The 20888-nt window shown below is 39.9% G+C and overlaps 1 protein-coding gene across 1 annotated transcript in view; it reads left to right on the forward strand.

Annotated features, from left to right (window-relative positions):
• FOXO1 (forkhead box O1) overlaps nt 1–19078 on the forward strand; it is a 61415-nt gene extending 42337 nt beyond the window's left edge. The window contains exons 2-3 of the mRNA XM_004175062.6: nt 13062–14418; nt 14808–19078. Of these exons, the coding sequence (XP_004175110.2) occupies nt 13062–14405 (1344 nt within the window). The 3' untranslated portion in view covers nt 14406–14418; nt 14808–19078. The remainder of the gene's footprint in view (nt 1–13061; nt 14419–14807) is intronic.
• Nucleotides 19079–20888: the final 1810 nt, after the last annotated feature.

The following is a 20888-nucleotide window of genomic DNA, read 5'->3' on the forward strand; positions in this document are numbered from 1 at the left end:
TTTCCATTATTTGAGGAATGTGCTTTAAAGTGATAGGTCCTAAACTTCTCTGATGTCTTGAGAATTTTATTAAAAAGAGTGTCAAGAGTGACTAAACTTTCTTAAAATTGCAATTGGTATGTAGATATCTTCAAGGTACGGGGCTCAGATCCTTCACTCATTGCTCCAAAACTAAGTTTAAGAAGTATTTTTTGCAAAGCCAGTCTTGAAAGAAATGTTCTTTTCTTCATCTCCCTCTCTTCATCTCTCATCTTCTTAGGTAAATGACAAATTCTTAAGACTTAGCTAACAGAGGAGAGATGGAAATCGTTCTCCATGATAACTGAATGCTTGAAATACAATGTTCAACTTAAATCTATAGAAAAAAATCCTTGAGAATTTTTTGAAATGTAGTTCTGTAATTCCTGCTTTGTCACAGAGACTGTTTTGTGTGAATTGTGTGGTGTTTGGAATGTTGGCTCAATTTTTTCTAATCTATAGGGCATTTTCTAGGGGTCACGATGGGTTTAGTAATCACATCCACCACAGACCGTGATCGTGCTGAGCAGCAGTGATGGCATGTAGTTCAAAGTCTCTTTCCCAACTCTCTGCCGTGGTGTCAGGGTGAATGTAGGCAAACAGTGCCTTGCTGGGGCTGTGCCTTGTCCAGCTGTGTCGCCTGCAATGCCTGGGTGCATGTGAGCTGACTTCAGAAGAGCTTTGTTGGCTTTCCTGTGATTTCAAAACCAACCTTCAGCAAATATGTTTACTTTATATTCTGCTCCTCTCTTTTTTCTTTTTTCTTTCTTTTTTTTTTTTTTTTTTTTGGATGCCCTATTTCTTGCTCCTTTTTGTGTTTTGTTCTGAGCATGCTTGTGAGCCTGTGTTTTACATGTCGCAAAACTGTAAAATTGTGAATTATCTCATTGTTTTAAGCTAGCAGCGGACAGGAAGAAAGTGGAAAATACTGAATAGGCAGCTTATTGCTGTATAGGCATTAAATGTTGTTGCAGTGTGATATAAGTTAAAATATTGCTTATTTCCTCTTTGCTGTTCAAAACAACCTGGAGCATGTTATGACCAGGATCTAAACAATAACTGAAAAAGTAAAAACAAATGTTATAACAGAGAAAGGCATGGCCTGCCAAATACTCTGCGTAATTTATGATTACATGAATAATCAACAGACAAAATACTTGAAAACACCTGACTTTATGGGGGAAGACCTTAATTTCTTTTTAAAACCAAATGAAAATGTGCAAAAATTCCCTGCAATATCTTCAAAACTGAAAAGAATCCAAAAATTAAGCACGAGCAGCAAGGGCTTCAGTGTTTCCTGCAGTGGCCAGCTGTTTAACTGTATTAGCTGTATTTAGCTATTTCCAGATCTGTGGAAATAAACCAAATATATATCAATGACGAATCATTATAAAATTTCATAAACAAAGTTGACTAGATAATATTGGGAAACAGGCTTCAGTAAACATGCTTTCTTTTTTTCTTGTTTCATCCTTATTTTTAAAGAGGGCTTTATGTGACCCACAGAATAAATAACTTCCTGTGTCTTGATAGCTATTACAAATGACAGCTCCTACTGCTGACATTCCTGCTATTTTTAATCAGATGTAAGTTAATGTCCTGTAAATTTTGTTTATTTATTTATTTATTTGAAACAGTGCCCCATTCTGACCAGCTCAGTTAAAGAGTTTGCACATCTTTGGAGCTGCACAGGGGCTGCATTGCTTCTCTGCCTGTCTGCAAGAGGCAGAACTAAACTGCAGTACTTGAAAGAAGCAAAAGCTGTTGGGAGACAAATACTGAGCAAGTCCATCTAGAGTAACTTAAAACTTCCGTCTTGCACCTCTGTGAATTGATTTACGGCATTTTAGCTCTCAGTGTCAGCTGTGCTTTTGCCTTGATATGATTTAATGCATATCAGGGGAAAGCTGATGGGAAGCTCCACTGCTTTCTTCATCTTTGAGCAAAAGGATGGGAGGCCCCTAGCAGGCCTTTTGATTGGGAATTTGACTGTTGCAGTCCTTAAATCTGAATATTGAGGCTGGCAGGCTCAGGCTGCCCAGTTACATGTGGGCTTCTCTTCAAGGGGGCTTGTGGTGAAGATGGTGAAGCTTGCCCCACGTGAAGACTGTGACCTCTAGAAGGAGGAAGCCTAATCTGGAAGTTGATAAGAGCTTTTTGGGTTTGAGGGATTAGCATAGAGGAGGGGAGGCTTTTCAAAAACAATGTTTTCTTTTCTGAACTGATAAGAGTGATAGAATGTACTCCCTGGGACACCTCCTGTTCCAGCTGGTTAAAAGGCACCTTGTGCCCAGAGCTTTCCTGTGTTGGGCTCTGTCCAGGGGAATGGGATGCTGAATGAGGGCTGCTCTCTGAGCACCCGTGCTAAGACCAGTTTCCTTGTGTATGTCAAATGGAAAGAAATAGTAATGAGGGGTAATTTATTAGACCTAGTTGGTAGGAAAAATCTAGCACTCAAAATGTCTAACAAAGCTAGTTTTTGTGCAAGTGTCCCACTCTGGAAGCTGTCTTATTTTGTGTTCAATGGGGTTCTGCACCTCTAGCAGCAGATGTGTATGTAAAAGATCTCAAGCCACAGTGGTGGTGCTAATCTTCCTTTTCATTGTCCTCATTGTAATACTTTACTGCTTAAAACAAGGACATTTGGGTATAGTAATGAGTGCTGGTGCTCTTGGGCTTTACTCTGTTAATTCCATTCTTGTTATTAAAAATATGATTTTTTTTTCTTGTCCTTTTGCTTTTCTTGTTTGTGAAGGAGGAAAGCAAATAAATACAGAGCTGATGATTTAAGTCACTGTTGCCAGATGACATTCTATGGGAATGTGGACTTGCCAGTATGTAGATTGTAAATATTTATTTGATTTAATAAGGGTCTCTTTAGGTACAGAGCACAGCCTACAGTAGAGAGGGACTAGGAATGTTTCCAAAATAGGTGTGAGGGAAGAAATTTGCCTTAAGATTTCCCTCCTCTGGGTGCTCATCTTGATCTGAAGAATACTGCTCTGCCTCCCATAGCCTACTGAAAATTGTGAGCCTGTCTGGGGATAACTGTTCAGAGGTGGTGCTACATGTTTTGCAAGATTGGATAACTCTGGCTTTATAATACTGAGCAGATGTCATAAAACCCAGTGATTCTTGAACTATGCCCTCTCTGTGATGAAGAACATCACAGAGAGCAGCATCTGAGAGGAAGATGCTGGCATGAACAGTGCAGCCACCCAACAGGAGTCTTTCAAGTCCCAAGGAAATCAACTAAAATCCCTTTTAAGTATTAACCTTACCTTTTGAAAGAGGGTGGCTGCAAGTGGCCAGACAGTGGAGAGGTGCAGTGCATGCTGGAATATAGCCAAAGGCTGTCCTGAAATTTGGATGAGGGTTTTTTGCTGGCTTTGGAGTAGTAAATTGTGTTACATAAAATCTGCTAGGCTGTGGGAGCAAACTTGAATTGGAAAGAGCTCTCTTGAAGAGAGTGTGCTGGTGGTCTGACCTGCTTCTGTGGTGGGGGGAAATAAGTACCAAGGCAAACTGTGTTCTAAGAAGCTGGGGAGAAACATAATGCCTAGTTTATGTGGTGCCTTCTTGGGATGTACAAAGAGGAGTAATTGAAGATGTATAATTGCTTTTTGTGAATTTGGGGTATAAAAACACAAAGAGAAATGAACAAATATTGACTGTATAAAGCAATATCCTTTACCTATTTGCATTATGCAGGAGTTTAGAGAGAACTTGAATATGATACTATTTAAGCTATTTTAATAAAAATGTAAGAAATCAGTTTTTTTCTGCTACTGCTTTGTTAACAGGAAAATTATACTTTATTTTCTTTTCACGTTTAAGACAGATAGAGTAAATTGGCTAGAGGAAACATAAATAGTAAAACAGTGACTATGTACTGGACTGCATTCAGATGCAAAAGAAACTGAGGGAAAGAGGAATGTCACTTTCTTTTTTCCTCAGTTTCTCTTGTGTACTACATCAACATCAGATATTTACAACACTAGGTGAAATTCATGGTGTGGTTGTTATTTTTAAGCTGACACTGTCCCCTTACAAATATGAAACCTTCAGCATCTTAACCATTAGAGGCACTAAATAGTTTCTAAAGATGATTAAAGCCAAACAAAATATTCTACTTTGTTTTAGTTTTCTTTCAGTAGTTTGGGGGACTGTATAAATTCTGCTAGCATATCCTTGCACTTGTTTTAGTCAAAATAAAGATCAAATCATAGTGAGATGTAGCTTAAGATATTGTTCAGCCTGTAAATAAAAGGCTTTGCCCTTCTTTTCACAAGCCTTGCAGCTTCCTCAAGCCAGGGATTTCCTGTGGGGCACAGCTAACCCTGCTGCAGAGGAAGCTTGCTGCTTTCATTGACTCTTTGTTTCTGAAAAACTGATATTCAGTGACATCCATGACCACAGAATGTGAGTCCTATAGTCCTTTACTTGCTAAATGAAAAGACTGACTCTGCTGTACTAATACAAGTGTAATAAGGAGATATATTTCTTTTTTGTATTCTATGCAAAGGCTCAGTCAACGGAACTTTTTATACTGTTGGTTCTGTACGTCCCCTTTGGTATGTTGCTTCTCAAGGTGAGAAATATGGACAGCCTCGAGCTTCTCCAGGCATGGCCAGCCCATGGGCAGCACAGTGCATGGGGAAAGTGCCATGAGCATAGCTCATGTCTCCAGTACATCCTGCTTTGCATTACCTGCCTCACTTTTAACTCATTTTCAACTGTTGTGGGCAGCACATTGCTAGTAAATCCATCAGGTCCTGACATTCATTACAGCCCTTTAGGTTATCAGTGGTTTTGTGGAAGCAAATAGCCTTAATTCGTGAAAATGAACATCTGCGGCTCCCTAGCAAAATAACCAGCTGAAACCAAACATACAGGTCTAGGTCTGCTTGTGCCTTTACCTAGACAAGTGTCAGAGATCTGTTTTGGTCATAATGCAGGGATTTTAGTTTGTAAAACTTAGGTGGCTTCTCAGGCAGGGATCTTTACAGTTTTCCACTTAACCAGTTTAAGCTTTTTGAGTAATCCTATCTGGGGTTTTTGATTGTGGTTTTTTTCTTGGAAGTTCTCTGCATGGTCTCAAAGGCTACCGCAAAAAAGCAACCCTATTTTCTACTACAATGTGCTTTCACCTCTGTAATTTGCACTTAAGACCTTGGCCTACTTCTGACCTTATTGCTTCTAATTGGTAAGAACATATTTCCAGTGTTCCTTTTAAGATGATATGCTAGTCTAATTAGCATTGATATATTTAGCATGTATACACTTTTGTACCTCTTCATTACAACTAACAAATGTCAATAAAAGGCAGTTTAGTTACAGAAAGAAAAAGAGCTGTGGGGAAAGATTTCTATAAACAGTGCTGTAGTCTTTGTGATGAATTGGGTGTAACAGTGGAGAGTGGCAGAGGTGAAGCAGGCTGTCTGTTAAACAGGAAACGAGTGATTAACATTTTTTGTCCTACTGATCATAATTATTCCCACTGGCTGAAAAAAAAATAAACACTGCTTAGTCTTTTTACTATAGCTGCAGAATAAAATTTGAGCTGTTAGTCATTCTGGCATTGTATGGATGAACTGCTACGTTATTACTTAATTTTTTTTTTCAGTTTAATGAACTTTGCCTATAATTGTGATTTGTGTTTTCCTTGCAATAACCTGCTTTTGCTCTGCATTTGAGGATAGCTTTTCCTCAGGCCATTATGGCTGTGTGGTGCCTGCGTCCCTGCAGAGTCACATTCCTGGTCACTGCATTAGAGCTCACAGTGAATAATTGTAAAAGGGCTATCTGCTCTCCATGATCACAGCAGGCTTCCTCAGGGCTTGATGGACTACAGATGATTCCAATGCTTTTAATGCCTTTGATGGGCACACCTTAGCAGTGGTGCTCACCTGGACTGCACTGTCATTCTTTTGGTCTGGTGTTGGCATTATGCAGGTGTTCCCTCACCTTTCCTGAACAGAAGATGGAGGCTTTTGTACGTGCAATGGCAATATTTTGTAGGACTGGTTTGAAAGACTGAGTATTTCCTTGACCTCTGATGTTTTATTAATTGAGTTCCTTTACCGGCTTTTCTGTGATAGCACCTGGTCTCTCAAGTTAATCACATGTCCTCCTGCTTTGCTGGTTTTGTGTTACTGACCTAATTGCACAGGCTGCTTGTGAAGGCCAGAGAGAGTGCTTAAGGAGAGCAGAGAAAAAGCCTTAGTTTGAAGGGCATTCTGACTTTGAGATGTTCCTCTTCAGTGAGGTCTCCTTGTTGGCCTCCTGTGTCACTGATGAACTCACTTCATCATGAGCTGTATATATGCATATATATGTTTCATATTTGTGGAAAACAGAAATGTTTATTTACAAATGTGGACCCCTTATATTTGTCAAACACTTGTTTTCCATCTGTTGAAGTAGAAAGCTTGCAGCATCAGTTTTGTAAAGGAAATATTAAAATTTGTCTGGATCACCAAAAATAGTTATCTCTGCTATCTTTGAAATTTTTTTATTTGATATTTATTTTTCTACACTTTACAACTTTTAATGCTGTGATAAATGAAGCTGATAAATGAAGCCATTGTCTATCCTGATGGCTATTTGCCTTTTTTTTTTTTTAATGACACTGTGGTGCCTTCTTATTGTTGCCTTTCTTTCATCTTTGAAAATGGATAGATTTTAGACAAACCTGTTGGCTGCCTTGGTTCCACAGATGATTTTACCAGAGGGATGAAGGTGCAAATTCAGCAAATTTCATTTAAAAATCTCATGTTTTTCATTTGCATTTTTTGTCCCTTTTTTCCCTAGCTGGTGCCATGTCGTTTTCTTGGCTTTGGAATCCTAGCAAATGTCTATGTATTTGGTCTATATGAGTTGATGATACATCATGCCTGTATTGTGCTCACAGAAATAAATGTAGTTACGAAACACAGTATTGACACTGATGTAGGTGATGGTTAACCTGGCTGTGGCCCTGTCTCTCTCTTGGAGGTACAGAAAATGTAAGAGTGGTTAAAAGTTTTGGTTGAGATCATCAGATGTGGAACAGTATCCAGGTGTGTGCTTGCCCTGTGTGCACATTTGACATACTGTGAGCCTTGTTTATGGTTTTTACTTTAATTCTTCCAAAATGCCTGTAGGGAGAGTATGCAGTGTTATCATCTCATTAGAAATGTCCAAACTGCCATTATGGTAATGTGCTTTCAAGAAGTCTGCCTAGGATGTGGAAGAGGATATAGGGTATGGCAATTGGGAAATACTCAAATACATGTCAAGAGAGTTGCTCACTCTGACATGTAGTCATGGACAGCCAAGTCTTAAACATCAATTTCTGAAGCTGGGTATGCATCTTCTGTTCCTGCATGTTACCATGATCCAGAGAAGAACACTCCAGTGGTTAAGAAATCCCCTCCCGTCCCCAGTGGCAGCAGGATGCAACCTGGAGGATGGCCAAGCACTTTCAGTGTTCAAAGTTTTTTTAGTCTGACAGCTATGAGAAGGAATCATGGGATAGTATAAATCTGTGAACTTGAATGCAGAATGTACAGGACTTAGATTAATGCCACTGATATATGGCCACAGGAAGCCCCTTTGTGTTCAGGAGACATGTATAGCAACCATATAGCAATAACACACACTCCATCCTGTCCTTGTACATTCATACATGGAAAAAGGGATGCATTGCTGAAATCTTACCACATGGAACAGTTTATGGAAGTGTCTCCATATTTGGAGGTGGTATTTCATAGGTAGTGGTCTGGGAAAGACTCTCACTATGCTACCAGATGTAATGGAAAGCACAGAGAAACAGTGCAAGGTCGCCCTAGGAAGAGAGAATTATTTCTTCACTTTTTCTAGCTGATACTTCTTAACTGTTTAACAGTGCAGGAGAAAAAATGAAGTCAAACAAAAGCACCTCCCCAAGAACAAAGGACCCAAAAAAGTATGACCTGTTTGGGAGGAAATCCTGCCTTCCACCTTCATGCAGCTGCAGGTGGCAAGTTTCCAGCATCTTCTAAATACGACTCTTTGACCTGAGGCTAAGTGACATGCTTTCTGTCCATACTCTTACTGGACAACAGAGAAGGTTTCTGAGCTGTAATAAAAAAATACCACAACTGAGTGGCAAAATTAGCTGTTTCATTAGTGTTTGAGGCCTCTGACACTGCAGTGTGGTTGTGTTGGTGAACACTGCAGTGTCAGAATATGTGTGCTCTCTGTAGACCATGTGCTTATGACTGTCCAGCACTAGCTCTGAGGCAAATCCAAGCTCCATGTGTAGCATCGGCATCTGAACATTTTGTATTTTACAGTTATTAGGTAAGACAAACAGGATTGCCTTACACCAGACTGTTGTACCAAAGGAAATTCTGGTAGGTCTGGAGTTACCAATGTTTTCTTTCCTCCTTGGGCTCTTCATCCAAGTGCCGTAAACTTGGCAGCGCAGTTGGAAACCACAGCAAAACGGGTGCAGGCAGTGTAGCTATTGCAGGCAAACCTGCCTGTTTTGCCAGGCATGATCTAACGTAGCCTTGGATAGATGCCACATGGTGCCACTTGCCATGGATAGCCCCTGCTGCTGCTGTCCGGCTGTCAATGCTGAATGAGCTCTGAGCAAGTGTGCTGGAGAACTTCCTGGCTTCTGCACTTTCCTAGGAGTGTTAATGACTTCTTCGTAGAGTGGCTCTTGCCACTGAAGCTCCAGGGGGAGGATGATGTGAACATCTGGACCTGCTGTAGAGTCCCTATACAAAGACCTAGAGAGACAGGTTGAATGTCTTCTGTAAGAGCATATTGAAGTCCTGGGGGGATGGGGGTCTCCACTTCTCTGCTGCGAAACTTAAGCTTTGGTGTTGTCACCACAAGGAGATTGTGCTGGCTCAGAAACCTGCAGTAAGCTGTCATTAACAGGTTGTACTGCCACAGCTGATGGTAGAACAAGCTGACAATTTGTGTAGGCCATCCCCTTGGAAGAGGTGTGGAAAGCAGTGGACTCCTGGAATGTTGTCTGAATGAAAACTTAGTGGGCAGTCGTTAGACTGTTAATTTTAATGGAAATCCTAGACCTATATGTTATAGAAGCAGTGTTGTTCCTATGGCCTCTCAGTTTGTTATGACTGCATCTGCTTCCAGAGGCCAATTCCTTCCTACCTTTGTTAGTAGTTACTTGTTACATGTCCCTGATGTGCCGTGGTGTGCTTTATTGCAAAGCTGTCAGCATATACACCTTGATAGCAAACACACTTGTTTTTGTAAAGTGTATTGCTTCTCACATCCATTCCTCACTCTCCCTTTTGGTGGCTCTCATGGCACTCTGGCGGGATGGATGAGAGCTGCCTGTGCCCATGGATGAAAGTGTGAGGGCGGGAGAGACCATTAGCACTCATAGGTGCTTTACAAATTTGCAGCGCCCCAGATAAAAACAAATCCACAGCTAGGTCCTACTTGGAGAGGCTTGCAGTTGGGTTAAAGGGGAGCTCTGCTTCCCTCTGCTTTTAGTGCTCCAAGGTCTGGGGTGGAAGAAATATGGCCAAGCGTCACTGGATGGTCTCACTTCAGTAAGTACAATGTTTTCAAGTTTAACAGAGCAACAGGGTTTTCAGGTGTTTAGTGAAACACCAACCCAATTTGCTTAAAAAAAAAAATAAAAATTAAATACCTCAACTTCATTTTGGATAGGGGTATAATTTTTCTCAAAAATTAGTCAAGTTTAACTTGTGTGTTTTGCTATTTATATCTTGGGTTTAAATGCAGTGTTGGATATTGGTAGAGTTGTTGGAAATGTCAGAAGTACAGCTGAACGATATAAATATGTAGATTCAAGGGAATAATTATCTTGGCTTCATGAGTTTTATTAGCTGGGATGTGCTCTTCACATTGCACGTAGCTGATACCAGTTTTGCATATTTTGAGTCTTAAATCAGAAAGTAGCAATAAGCATATCCACAATTCCTGGTCTGAATGCTGGAGTAAGTTTACTTTATCTCAGAGGCAAAAACTCAATCCCAGGAAGCACTCCACAGGTGGCAGCAGCCCTGCTGCCATCCTGACCCAGATTTTGATAAAATTCCAGTGCAGTTATGCTCAAGTGCAATCTGGCATGAACTGCTGCTGTTTGAAGACCCTATTCAAAATGCAGATGCTTGTTTTTGGGGTTATTCAGATCAGGTTTTGGGAGGCTTTGCTTCAAAGTCCAGGTGAAACTTGTGGCTGAAGGCATCTCCGCAGCGTGCTGGGGCTGGTGGTGCCGCCAAATGCCCCAGCTACTAACAGCTGCGCCATTCCTCCAGCTGCCAAGATCCACTGCTGAAACTATACTTTTTTATCAGGTCATGTTTGCATCTGGCAAGGATTTGTAGACACAACATCATTAACAGCAGTGCATATTTTCACAAGATTTACCTCTTCAACACTTTTTCCAAGTTAGTAAATCATAGCTTCTTTAATGTCCTGCTGGCTGCGTGAAAAACAGGAATTTATGTAACAAGCTCTGGGCCGCAAACCTTTTCCTGTTAGGAAAATTTTTTTTTTCATTGCTGGCAGAGTTAGGAGACAGCTCTGTTACTCAAAGAGCGACCTCAAATGTCCTCAGTACAATAATACCAGATTATAACATTTTTGATGACTAAGGAATAGCAGCGATTTCTTAAATATTTAACACTTGTGTAGCAAAGAAGAGGGAGCTGAGCCTCCTTACGGTGTTTTCCCTGACCGATGTTTTGTGTGTTTGATATTTTGATAGTAAACAGTGATCCTGAGCCAACTGGGTATGTTTACAAAATACAGTAAAAAAATGAACTGGCGCAGGAGGTTTTTTAATCAACAGCCGCACAGAGCAACTTTCTTGCGACATTTGTAGAGCTGGACTTGTGTCAGCCACAGATTTGTCTGTGGCCCTTGATTGAAAACAACGAGCTGCGCCAGGTTGGCCTTACAAGGCTTCTCAGCCGGCCCCTAGGGCTGCGGGCAAGTCCAAAGATGGATTTCCAGCTTACCCTCCCTATGCGTTAGCTGCACCTGGTGCAAATAAAATTCCAAGGCCTTCCCTAGCACTCTGTTGCTAGATCAGAGATAGTATTTTGATTGTAAGATTAACTGAAGTGAAGCAGTTTCTAGGAGAATGGCTTTCTTTTGAAATTGAGTAAGGAAACACTCAAATCATAGAGTCGTCATAGGGTCGTAGAATGCTTTGGACTGAAAGAGACCTTAAAGACCATCTAGTTCCAATCACTCCTGCCATGGGCAGGGTTACCTTCCACTGTACCAGGTGGCTTGAAGCCCCATTCAGCCTGGCCTTGAATACTGCCAGAGATGGGGAATTTTTGATGGTGTCTGTTTAACTGGGACAACTTATAAAGATGGTTCTTCTTTGGAGTTGTTGGAAAGGCTTCTGAGTTTAGGCACGTGGTTTGACTCAGTGCTGTGCTGGTTGAACAGTCAATGCCTTGAGGCCATGCTCTGCCATCTTCTGGTGTTAGGGAGTGTCTTGTGCCCCTGTTTGGGGTGAAGCTGCGCTTCTGGGGGTATAGTCTCAAGTCAGTAGCACCTGTAAGGTGTTGCAGGACTCTAACACCTCCTTGCTGCCCTCATCTACCGAAACTCTCTTCTGTGATCCCAGAGTAACCACTACTGTTGAGCTCTGCAGATGGCCAGTCCTGCTTTGTCTGTTCTGCTTTCCATGGTCCAAAACATATCATGGCTCTTGCAGGGAATTTGAGCCTGTTGTCTCTGATTTAAGCCATGAGATGACCGTTCGTGCCTGGAATGCCTACTTAAGATCTTTAGACAAGCTGCTGAAAATTACTCTGAATGGAAGTCAGGTAGTGAATTACTGATTTCTCTGCCATTGAGGTCTAATTTCTGGTTTTAAGCATTTGTTACATGTGTTGTTTTGTGGTCCCTTGTCCTTGTTCTGCATGTATTGCAGTTCTAGCATAGACCATGGTACTGTCTCACCGTTCTATTAACATATATGGCTGCCTGTTTCAGCACTCTTTGAACTTGTGGCCTTTTGTTAGCAATTGTGTCAAGATGCAGGAAAACTTTTCTGTTGATACAATGTTTTTTACATGTGCTCAGCAGAAAATTATATGAGCAAAATAGATTTTTTTTTTTACAGCTTGGTAATGCAAAGATTAGTCTCTTATTAACAGGTCAGCCTGTGGCCTTCTATTTTGGATTTTTTTAAAAATTTGTCTGTATTTAAGAGCAAAACATGAAGCATTACTCATGGCTGAGGAGGTCAACAAAAGCTCCAGTACCTCTGGCCATTCTTGGCACAAGATATCTGGTGCCCTCAGGTATTTGAGGAGTCAATTTTGCATATTAAAATGTTGATTTTGAAAGAGAATTACGGTTTTAAAACTGAGGGTTTCATTACAAGCTTGTCTATGTTCTTTACATGCCTTTATATTCTATGATTTCTTAGGCAATTTATGATGTTTACTTATAAAAATTAGAACTTAATCCTCAACTGGTATTCTGTATGTATTTTCTCATATAACAAGCGATATAAACCTCACTAATGCTCAGTGGCAATAGTGACGGTTTGTGTGTTGTGTGTCTGTAGGATTTTGGGATGTGCAGGATGAGAATCCATTAGAAGGACCATAGAACAGGATCTAGCATTCATGAACTTTGCATAAAATAATAATCAAAAAAATATTCATAAATACAGTCAGGTTCACTCATCAGATGACTCACTTCAGTTGTTTTCTTGATCTTCTGGCATATTTTTTCTCCTTTATGTGGAATTTTTATTTCAGAATGGTTCCTGCAGTTTTATTGAACTTTTTATAATGTCAGATGCGATGGAGGCAGATGACAGACAAATTGACATGGTGACTCTTTGCAAGCTTGTTTCAGCCAGTTCAGAGCGATGAGCAGATAAAAGAGGTTTCCAGGCTGGCATGTTTTCTTATTTAATGATTACCCTTGTGTTTTCTAACAAAATGAGAGTATGCTTACAAAAGCAGGTGTTAGTATGCCATAAAAGATGCATGTCTTCTCCATTTCTTACATGCTATTCTGTTTTTCAGAATTCAATCCGTCACAACCTGTCTCTGCACAGCAAGTTCATCAGAGTGCAGAATGAAGGAACAGGGAAGAGTTCCTGGTGGATGCTCAATCCTGAAGGAGGGAAGAGTGGCAAATCTCCTAGGAGGCGGGCAGCGTCCATGGATAACAACAGCAAGTTTGCCAAAAGCAGAGGCAGAGCTGCCAAGAAAAAAGCAGCCCTTCAGTCTGGTCAGGAGGGAAATGGTGACAGCCCCGGATCACAGTTCTCAAAGTGGCCTGCAAGTCCCAGCTCTCACAGTAATGATGACTTTGATAACTGGAGTACATTTCGACCTCGAACGAGCTCTAATGCTAGCACAATTAGTGGAAGACTTTCTCCTATTTTGCCAGAGCAAGATGACCTTGGAGATGGGGATGTGCACTCCATGGTATACCCATCATCAACCACCAAAATGACGTCTACTCTACCGAGCCTTTCAGAAATGAGTAATTCTGAGAACATGGAAAATCTTTTGGATAATCTCAATCTCTTGTCACCGAATACATCAATGACTGTGTCAACCCAGTCTTCATCTGGCACCCTGATGCAGCAAACACCGGGTTACTCATTCGCATCCTCGACCACGAGTATAGGTTCACCAAATCCTGACTACAGGAAATTCACTTACGCTCAAGCTAGCATGAGCTCTTTGACCCAGATTCCTATGCAGACTCTCCAAGACAGTAAATCAAGCTACGGATCGATGAGCCAATACAACTGTCCTGCGGGACTTCTGAAGGAGTTACTGACTTCCGATTCTCCACCGCACAATGATATCTTGGCATCAGTGGACACTGGTGTTTCCCAGGCTGGCGGCAGGGCACTGGGCCAAAGCGTGCTGATGGTCGCCAACTCGGTGGTGCCAAACTACGGCAGCCAGCCACCCCACAACAAAATGATGAACCCTAATGCCCGCCCTCACCAGGGACATAACCAGCCAGCGCCTGCAGTCAATGGCCGTGCCTTGTCACACACAGTGAACACCATGTCACACACATCAGGGCTAAATCGCCTGTCGACAGTGAAGACTTCGTTACAAGTGCCTATGAGTCACCCGATGCAGATGAATGCCATGAATCCGTATGCCCCTGTTAACAGTTGCAATGGCTACGGGAGGGTGGGAATTGTTTCCCTCCACCAGGAGAAGCTTCCCAGTGACTTAGATGACATGTTAATTGAACGGTTGGACTGTGACATGGAGTCGATTATCCGTAATGACCTTATGGATGGAGAAACATTAGATTTTAACTTTGACAGTGTATTGCCTAACCAAAGTTTTCAGCACAGCGTAAAGACAACCACACACAGTTGGGTGTCAGGCTAGGATGTAGTAGGAGGTAAGCTGTGCTTTTTATACTAAATCTGCAAAACAGCTGAAGGGAAAAGAAAGAAATGTCAAGATGCTTAAAATCTGGGAGTTCTTCTGTGTTGGCATGTGAACTCCCTTGGTAACAGTCAGTCACTTTCCAGTCCTTTGTTAGTTTGAGAATCAGGTTTGCACTGGTGCATGAGGACTGTCAAGTACCGACTTCTCTTACCTCATGTGGAGCGCTAATGTTTTGTCACCGATGTTCTAAACAAAAACTTGCTGGTTACTAGCCAGTAATGAATATTTTTTTTTCCTCCATTTAAATATCTTAAAGCTAGCTTGAGCATATTTTAAAAGATTTAATCATCTGTTGTGAATGTTAATTTGTTGTTTTTGTTGTTTTTTCTTTCTTCCTAGGCTATGGTTAAATTCTCCAGACTTGTCTGACAGCAGGAACTGAGAAAAGCAGTACAAAGATGTCCTTCACCTTTCTTTTTAATTTTCTTGACAAAGCTGTGCGCATGCACTAACTTTTTTGGGGGTCTTTTTTTTTTTTTTTTCTCCTTCATCAGAGTTGGCAGCAGAGAGAGCATTTTCCTGTACAGGATGTTTGCCCAAGGTTTGCAGGTTATGTGCTGCTGTAGATAAGAACTGTGCCATTGGAAATTTCATTACTCTGAAGTGCCAAATTCACTACACCATATAATCACAGCAAAGACTCTTACTTACATCATGTCGTGCTTTCGGTTTTGTACAGTATGATCTGTAGAAGAAGAATTGTTTTTTAAGACTATCTGTTTTGGTCTAAGAAAAGTTTATAAACTTTTGTAAGAATACTGTGATGATCTCATGCCCTAAGTAAGTTTAACCTTTGTTGATGTTACCTGTGTTTTGATGAATTGAGATAACTGTGGACTTGCCTTGCAGCAGTATGAACTGTGTTATTTTACTCAAAATTGCCACACATTTCATATGGAAATAGAATAGCCTATTAAATATGATCCTACTAAACTCACTGACTATTCAAAGCAAACAGTAGGTTAAATGCCATTTGATAAGTTACCTGTATTTGTGTAAATTTATACAAGAATATATCTCGATTTCATTGTCCAATTAATCACTATTGTTGGGCTTAAGATAATTTTTGGAATACTTTCCAAGCTATTTTTCTTATAATTAAAATCTACTTTTGTTACATAGGCAACTTAAAAAAAGATAAATCTGAGATCTGGCAGCATTCATAACCTCTTCATTTTGTACAGTATTTTAACTGGATTAAGTACATGTTTTTATAAATTTCCCTAGCACTTGGGAGTGCTAATAATGGAAAAGCTTAATAAGGATCTTGAATACAAAACATTTCTGTCCCTTTTTTTGTTGTGTGATGTATAAATATAGACAACTTTATGTTTAGAAATATTTAATCAGTTTTATATATGCATTTTTAGAAATGTCATCTGCTTCTATTACCATTTTAACTACCACAAAGTGTTAAGTATTCATTGTTAAGATGCTTGTACAATGCTTCACATTTATATTTATTTCATGGAGGTCTCATAATGTTTGTGCACTCAAGAGCAGGACCTTTTGCAGAAAATTCGTAATTGTAGTAAAATTAATGACAAAATTGTCATTTGTCTTAATTATCACTAGTTGTGGGGTTTATCAGTGTTTCTGTTGTAAAGCAGTAGATTTGAAGGGGCAAAAATGCTAATTTTGAGTGGGAGGCTAAAACTTTGACCTTATTGCAGGACAAAACATTACTTTTTTTCAAAAAGAAAGATAAAGTAAGTGGCAAAGTTATACAACTGCATGAGGTTTAGGGTAGGGGAGAGCATTAATAACAGACATCTTGTTTCTGTGGAAAAACCTGGTCTTGCTGGAGTCAGCACACTGACAAGGTACCTGAGCATTTTCAGGGCTGGGTCTTAGAATAAATGATTTCTGATTTTTTGTAATTGTATGATGCAGTTTTCATGGATGTATGAGTAAGAGGCCTCACCTGTCTTTTCACTGGTTGCTACACAACATTTGTGTTGCAGAAATCCTTGGAGCCCTTTTTATGCACTGACAGAATTAACAGCTCTTTTTTTTATTTTTTTTTTTTCCTAGGGCTGGCTATTATGAAGAAGGGGAGAATCAAATATTTTTACACTGATTTTTCTTTTGTCTAAATAGCTCATAACCAGAAATGTCGTAATTGATACTCAGCTTCCCTGTAGTGATGGTGTATGGTGGAGAAGGAAACAGGTCATGCCAAGTAAATGATGTTTAGTAACAAGCCATATATTTAATCATCCTGTTATGGTTTTCCTAAGGCTCTGCAATGTATTTATCAATGTGCTAGCATTTAGCTCCCTGTTGGGCTTAAATCACTATTAATTACAGTGGGTCCTACTTTTTTAGATATGCTATTATGGTTGTCAGGCAGTTCCAGAGGCTGATGTGACACAGGGTCTTCCCCAGCATGAAATTGGTATTTGAACTTGTTTTGAGCAAAATCAAATGTTCTTAGTGACAAAGCCTCAATGAAGCCAAATGCTTTTGCAGGAAAATCTCTCTAGTAGCATCTTCACCATCAAATGCGTAGTCTCTGAAATATGGTAGTGAATCCTGGCAGTGGAGCAAGTGGAGGGCTCATACAGGGGTTTCTGAAGATCATTCTGCTACATGTGCAAAAATGGTTGTTCCCAAATAGGCACTGATACACATAGGCCAAAGTTGTCATGAAATCCACCTCTGCATGCAAATAAAGCAGTAATTAATGCTATGCTCCATGGGGATGCAGCTGAGCATGCTACATTTAACAATATACCTCCTGTTTATTATTTACTGCTACTGTATAACTTCCTGTAAACAGCTATTTTATTCCTTTCCTTTTATATCTATGAATAACATAAATGTAGCCTTACCTTAATTAGAACAGTCTGTAAAAAGCCCTTTTAATTATTGTGAGAAAACGGTTGTAGGTAATCAGAGATTTGGGCTGCATGGTCTATTTGGCATTTTGGTTTTTTTTAATTTTGAGGGGGTTTTTTGTTCATTTGTTTAGTGTGGTTTGTTTTTGTTTGTTTTGGTTTTATTTTTTCTTTTTATTTTTTTGGTGGTGCCATTCAAATGTTTTGCAGTTGTAATTCTGGAATACTGTGAAGTTGGTGAAGGAGCATGGTGTCTGCCTTGAAAACAAACATTATGTGACCTCTAGTTATAAATCCCTTTTCAGTAAAAGTACCAAGTTTCTGGAGTAACTTAGTTTGTCAGAATTGTTGTAAATGATTGGTTTGTGAATTGTGCAGATGATCTTACCTATGCAGCCTTGTTTTTGACTTTTCTCTGGTTTGTACTGTTATTAAAAGTTTATTGTATTATAGAGCTGTTGAGATATTTTAAATATAAAGATGTATTGTTTCCATAATATAGCTATATGATATATGTTTAGGTAGTAGATGCATTAATTGGAAAGCTCTGCTTTGATAAACTGACAGTTTGCCTACACTTATAAGCAAGAATCATATTGCTTATTATTGGCTTAGGTCAACAGAGCATCCCTGAGAAGTTAAAATTGGACCAATTATAAAACAGTATAAAATTTGCACTTGTTAAACCACTGGATGTATGTTAGTACTTTTTTATTTTTTTACTGATTTGAAATTCCTATTTTCAATATGAAATTGCTAGGATTCTTAATTTATGACTGATTTTAAATAAGGTATTCTCATTATTATAATTATTATTATTTTAGTAATCATAATGTAAGATGCAGCATGGTTTATGCAAGCAAAAAGCAAATTATTCAACATGAAAACTGGCCTCTTTTTTGAAGGTGTTCCACAAACCAGCAATATCTGAGAGATTGGCATGTACATACTGCTAGTTCTATTTGTGAGTGGTGTGACAGCTCTTCAACGCTTCACTGCTCTGACTTAGTCACATTGCAAAATTAAAATTCATACGTGGATATTTTCAGAAAAAGTGCCTGATGTACTTCTACAGACACATGAGAACAATCCCTGACAGTTTGTTGTATAAAGCCATAAATGTATATAAATTATGTTAAAAAGGTTTTGTGTCCTTTCTTGTATACGGAGAATGAGATTTGTACCAGGATTCTACTTGTGATTAGTAATCCTTCTACTGAGATATTGTCGTAATCACTTTCCTCACCGTGTAATCTTTTTAATGATGATGATCCCATTTGGACAATCCTGATGGCATTAGCAATTTTATACAGAAAAATACCTCATGGTACCAAGTCTTGCCTGGTGAGATGATAACATATTAATGAGCAAACACTAACTGCAGAATAGTTCGCAAATTTTCCATTACTTGGTATAAAGGAATTTTTCTCTCTTAGCATTGCTTCTGGATTTGGAACTGTAGCAGGTACAGGAACCTAACAGGGCTGTGTTACCAGTGTTTAATCACAACCTAGTGTGCTAAAAGTAACTTGTTTACAAGTCTTTGAGACTAAACGCAAGAAGAATCCATGCCTGACTCCCAGGGCTCACGAGACAGCTTTGTGTAGAGATGTGTTGTTACTGGAAGGTGCACAAAGTGGTGTCAGACCATGCTGCCAGTGCTTCAACAAGCGTAGTTCAGAGAAAATGGCAAAAAGTCCTGAAATCGTTTCAGAATGGGTATTTGTAAGTATAAGCTCTTAATAAAATTGCTATGACATGAGATGGTAATTAGTGTAACAGAATGTTATGTAAAACATTATTAAAGAATAATAAAAAAAGGGGATGTTAACACCCATCAAACCACAGGAAAGAATTAGTCTTTTAGTCCAAATTACATGTTAGAACCTAATGCTATTAAATGTGGAAGAGAGCGGGCCCAAGCCCTCTTGGTCCTCTTTCCCCTGGTTTTTGCCTCTGCCCCTCCTGAAATCTGTACCTTTTCTCAGAGTAAGTTTTTTCCTTGCTGAACATTTGCCAGCCTTCCTGGTGCTGCTCCTTTTGCAGCCATGCTTTAGGCTGTGGTGATCGGAGTGCTGTGATGATGTGAGTGAGTAGGGAGAGCAGGAATGTCTAATTTTTTTTTTTAAATTTAATTTTTTTAAATTTAGATTGTGTTTCAAAACAGAACGGGAAGAAAGGATGAGAGGCTGCCAAAACAGACAGCCAATAACACCCACGCCACAGTTGTCTTGTGAGGCCCAGATCCCTGTTTGCCTGCAGGTGGGGAGGGAAGGGGTGGCAGAGAGCAGGCTCTAAGTGAAGTGCTGGCAAATAAAAAATTGCTGGCAGTTTGATCTTAAAATAAGCAGAGGTAGACCTAAAGAACATGAAAGAACTAATTGCATGTAGAAATAGAAATATTTAAAGATAGCTAAAAAATAATTTCTGCTTGTACCTTGCAGTTCCATCTTTATTTTAGCTTCACCCTTTTTCCATCAGTGTACATTTTGGAAGAGTTTTTGCATGTTAGGGGAAGCTGAGGATATCTTCCCTGACATTTTCAAAAGCCTGACTTCTGGAATGAGAGGGTTGTAAGATCCAAAGATACTCTATTTGGGTGTTCATGACGCTGTTTTTGGAAAGGATGCACATCTAATTGGTACATGACTAGTTACTGTTGTTAGGAGAGATAGTCAAAACTTGTCTCTTGGGAAGGGACTGGCTAGCAATTTATGCCAGTCTGGAAACAAGGGATTTGAATCTGCTGATCAAGCAGGAAAACCTCAAAGCATCTTTGTGCTCTGAGTCAGTTCTACATCATTGTAATAAACATGTTTTTGTGTAGAAACGTCAACTACTATGTCACCTCAGTTGATAATCCAGTTAAAACTACAGATGACATTAGGTCTTGCAGCCATTTATTGTGCAGCTGGTGTGCACATATGGGATTTGTGAAGATCCTTGGAGGGAATGACTTGCCGTGATCAGTGCCTGTGATCATGCCCACTGCTGGAATTGCATGCAAATCCCTGTTCATTACCTGATTATGTTTTGCTTGGGGAAATGTTCTGGCATGTGCCAAAATGATAGCTAAAATAAGGAGGCAGGGACAGCGCCCCATCTTACTTTATGTTCTCCTACTTGCTGTTGGACCCTGGGGCATGAAGAAATTTTGCATGTATTTTTTGCAAGTAAACTTCTTGTGGGGATGTTTATCACTGAGATGATGGGAAAAGGGATGAGGGCTTTGTGCAGTACAACTGGAAGAGCCTTGCAGGGAGCTTCTGATGGGTATAATAGGGCTGTGGAGGGAAGAATCAGACAAAGAGCTCATTCATAACTTGGAGCCTCAACATTTTACATCCTTCCTGTCTGCTCATCTACAATTGCTCATGCCATCTTTAAATGAAGGGGCTTTTCCAAGAAAGATGAGTTGAGTGTTGGTCTCTTCTCCTAAGTAACAAGCAAAAAGAGGAAATGGCCTCGAGTTGCCCCGGGGGAGATTTAGTTTGGATGTTAGGAAAAATTTCTTTACCATAAGGTTGTCAAGCATTGGAACAGGCTGTCCAGGGAAGTGGTTGAGTCACCATCCCTGGAG

Source organism: Taeniopygia guttata, chromosome 1, assembly GCF_048771995.1.
Source record: "Taeniopygia guttata chromosome 1, bTaeGut7.mat, whole genome shotgun sequence".
Classification (NCBI taxonomy): Eukaryota; Metazoa; Chordata; class Aves; order Passeriformes; family Estrildidae; genus Taeniopygia; species Taeniopygia guttata.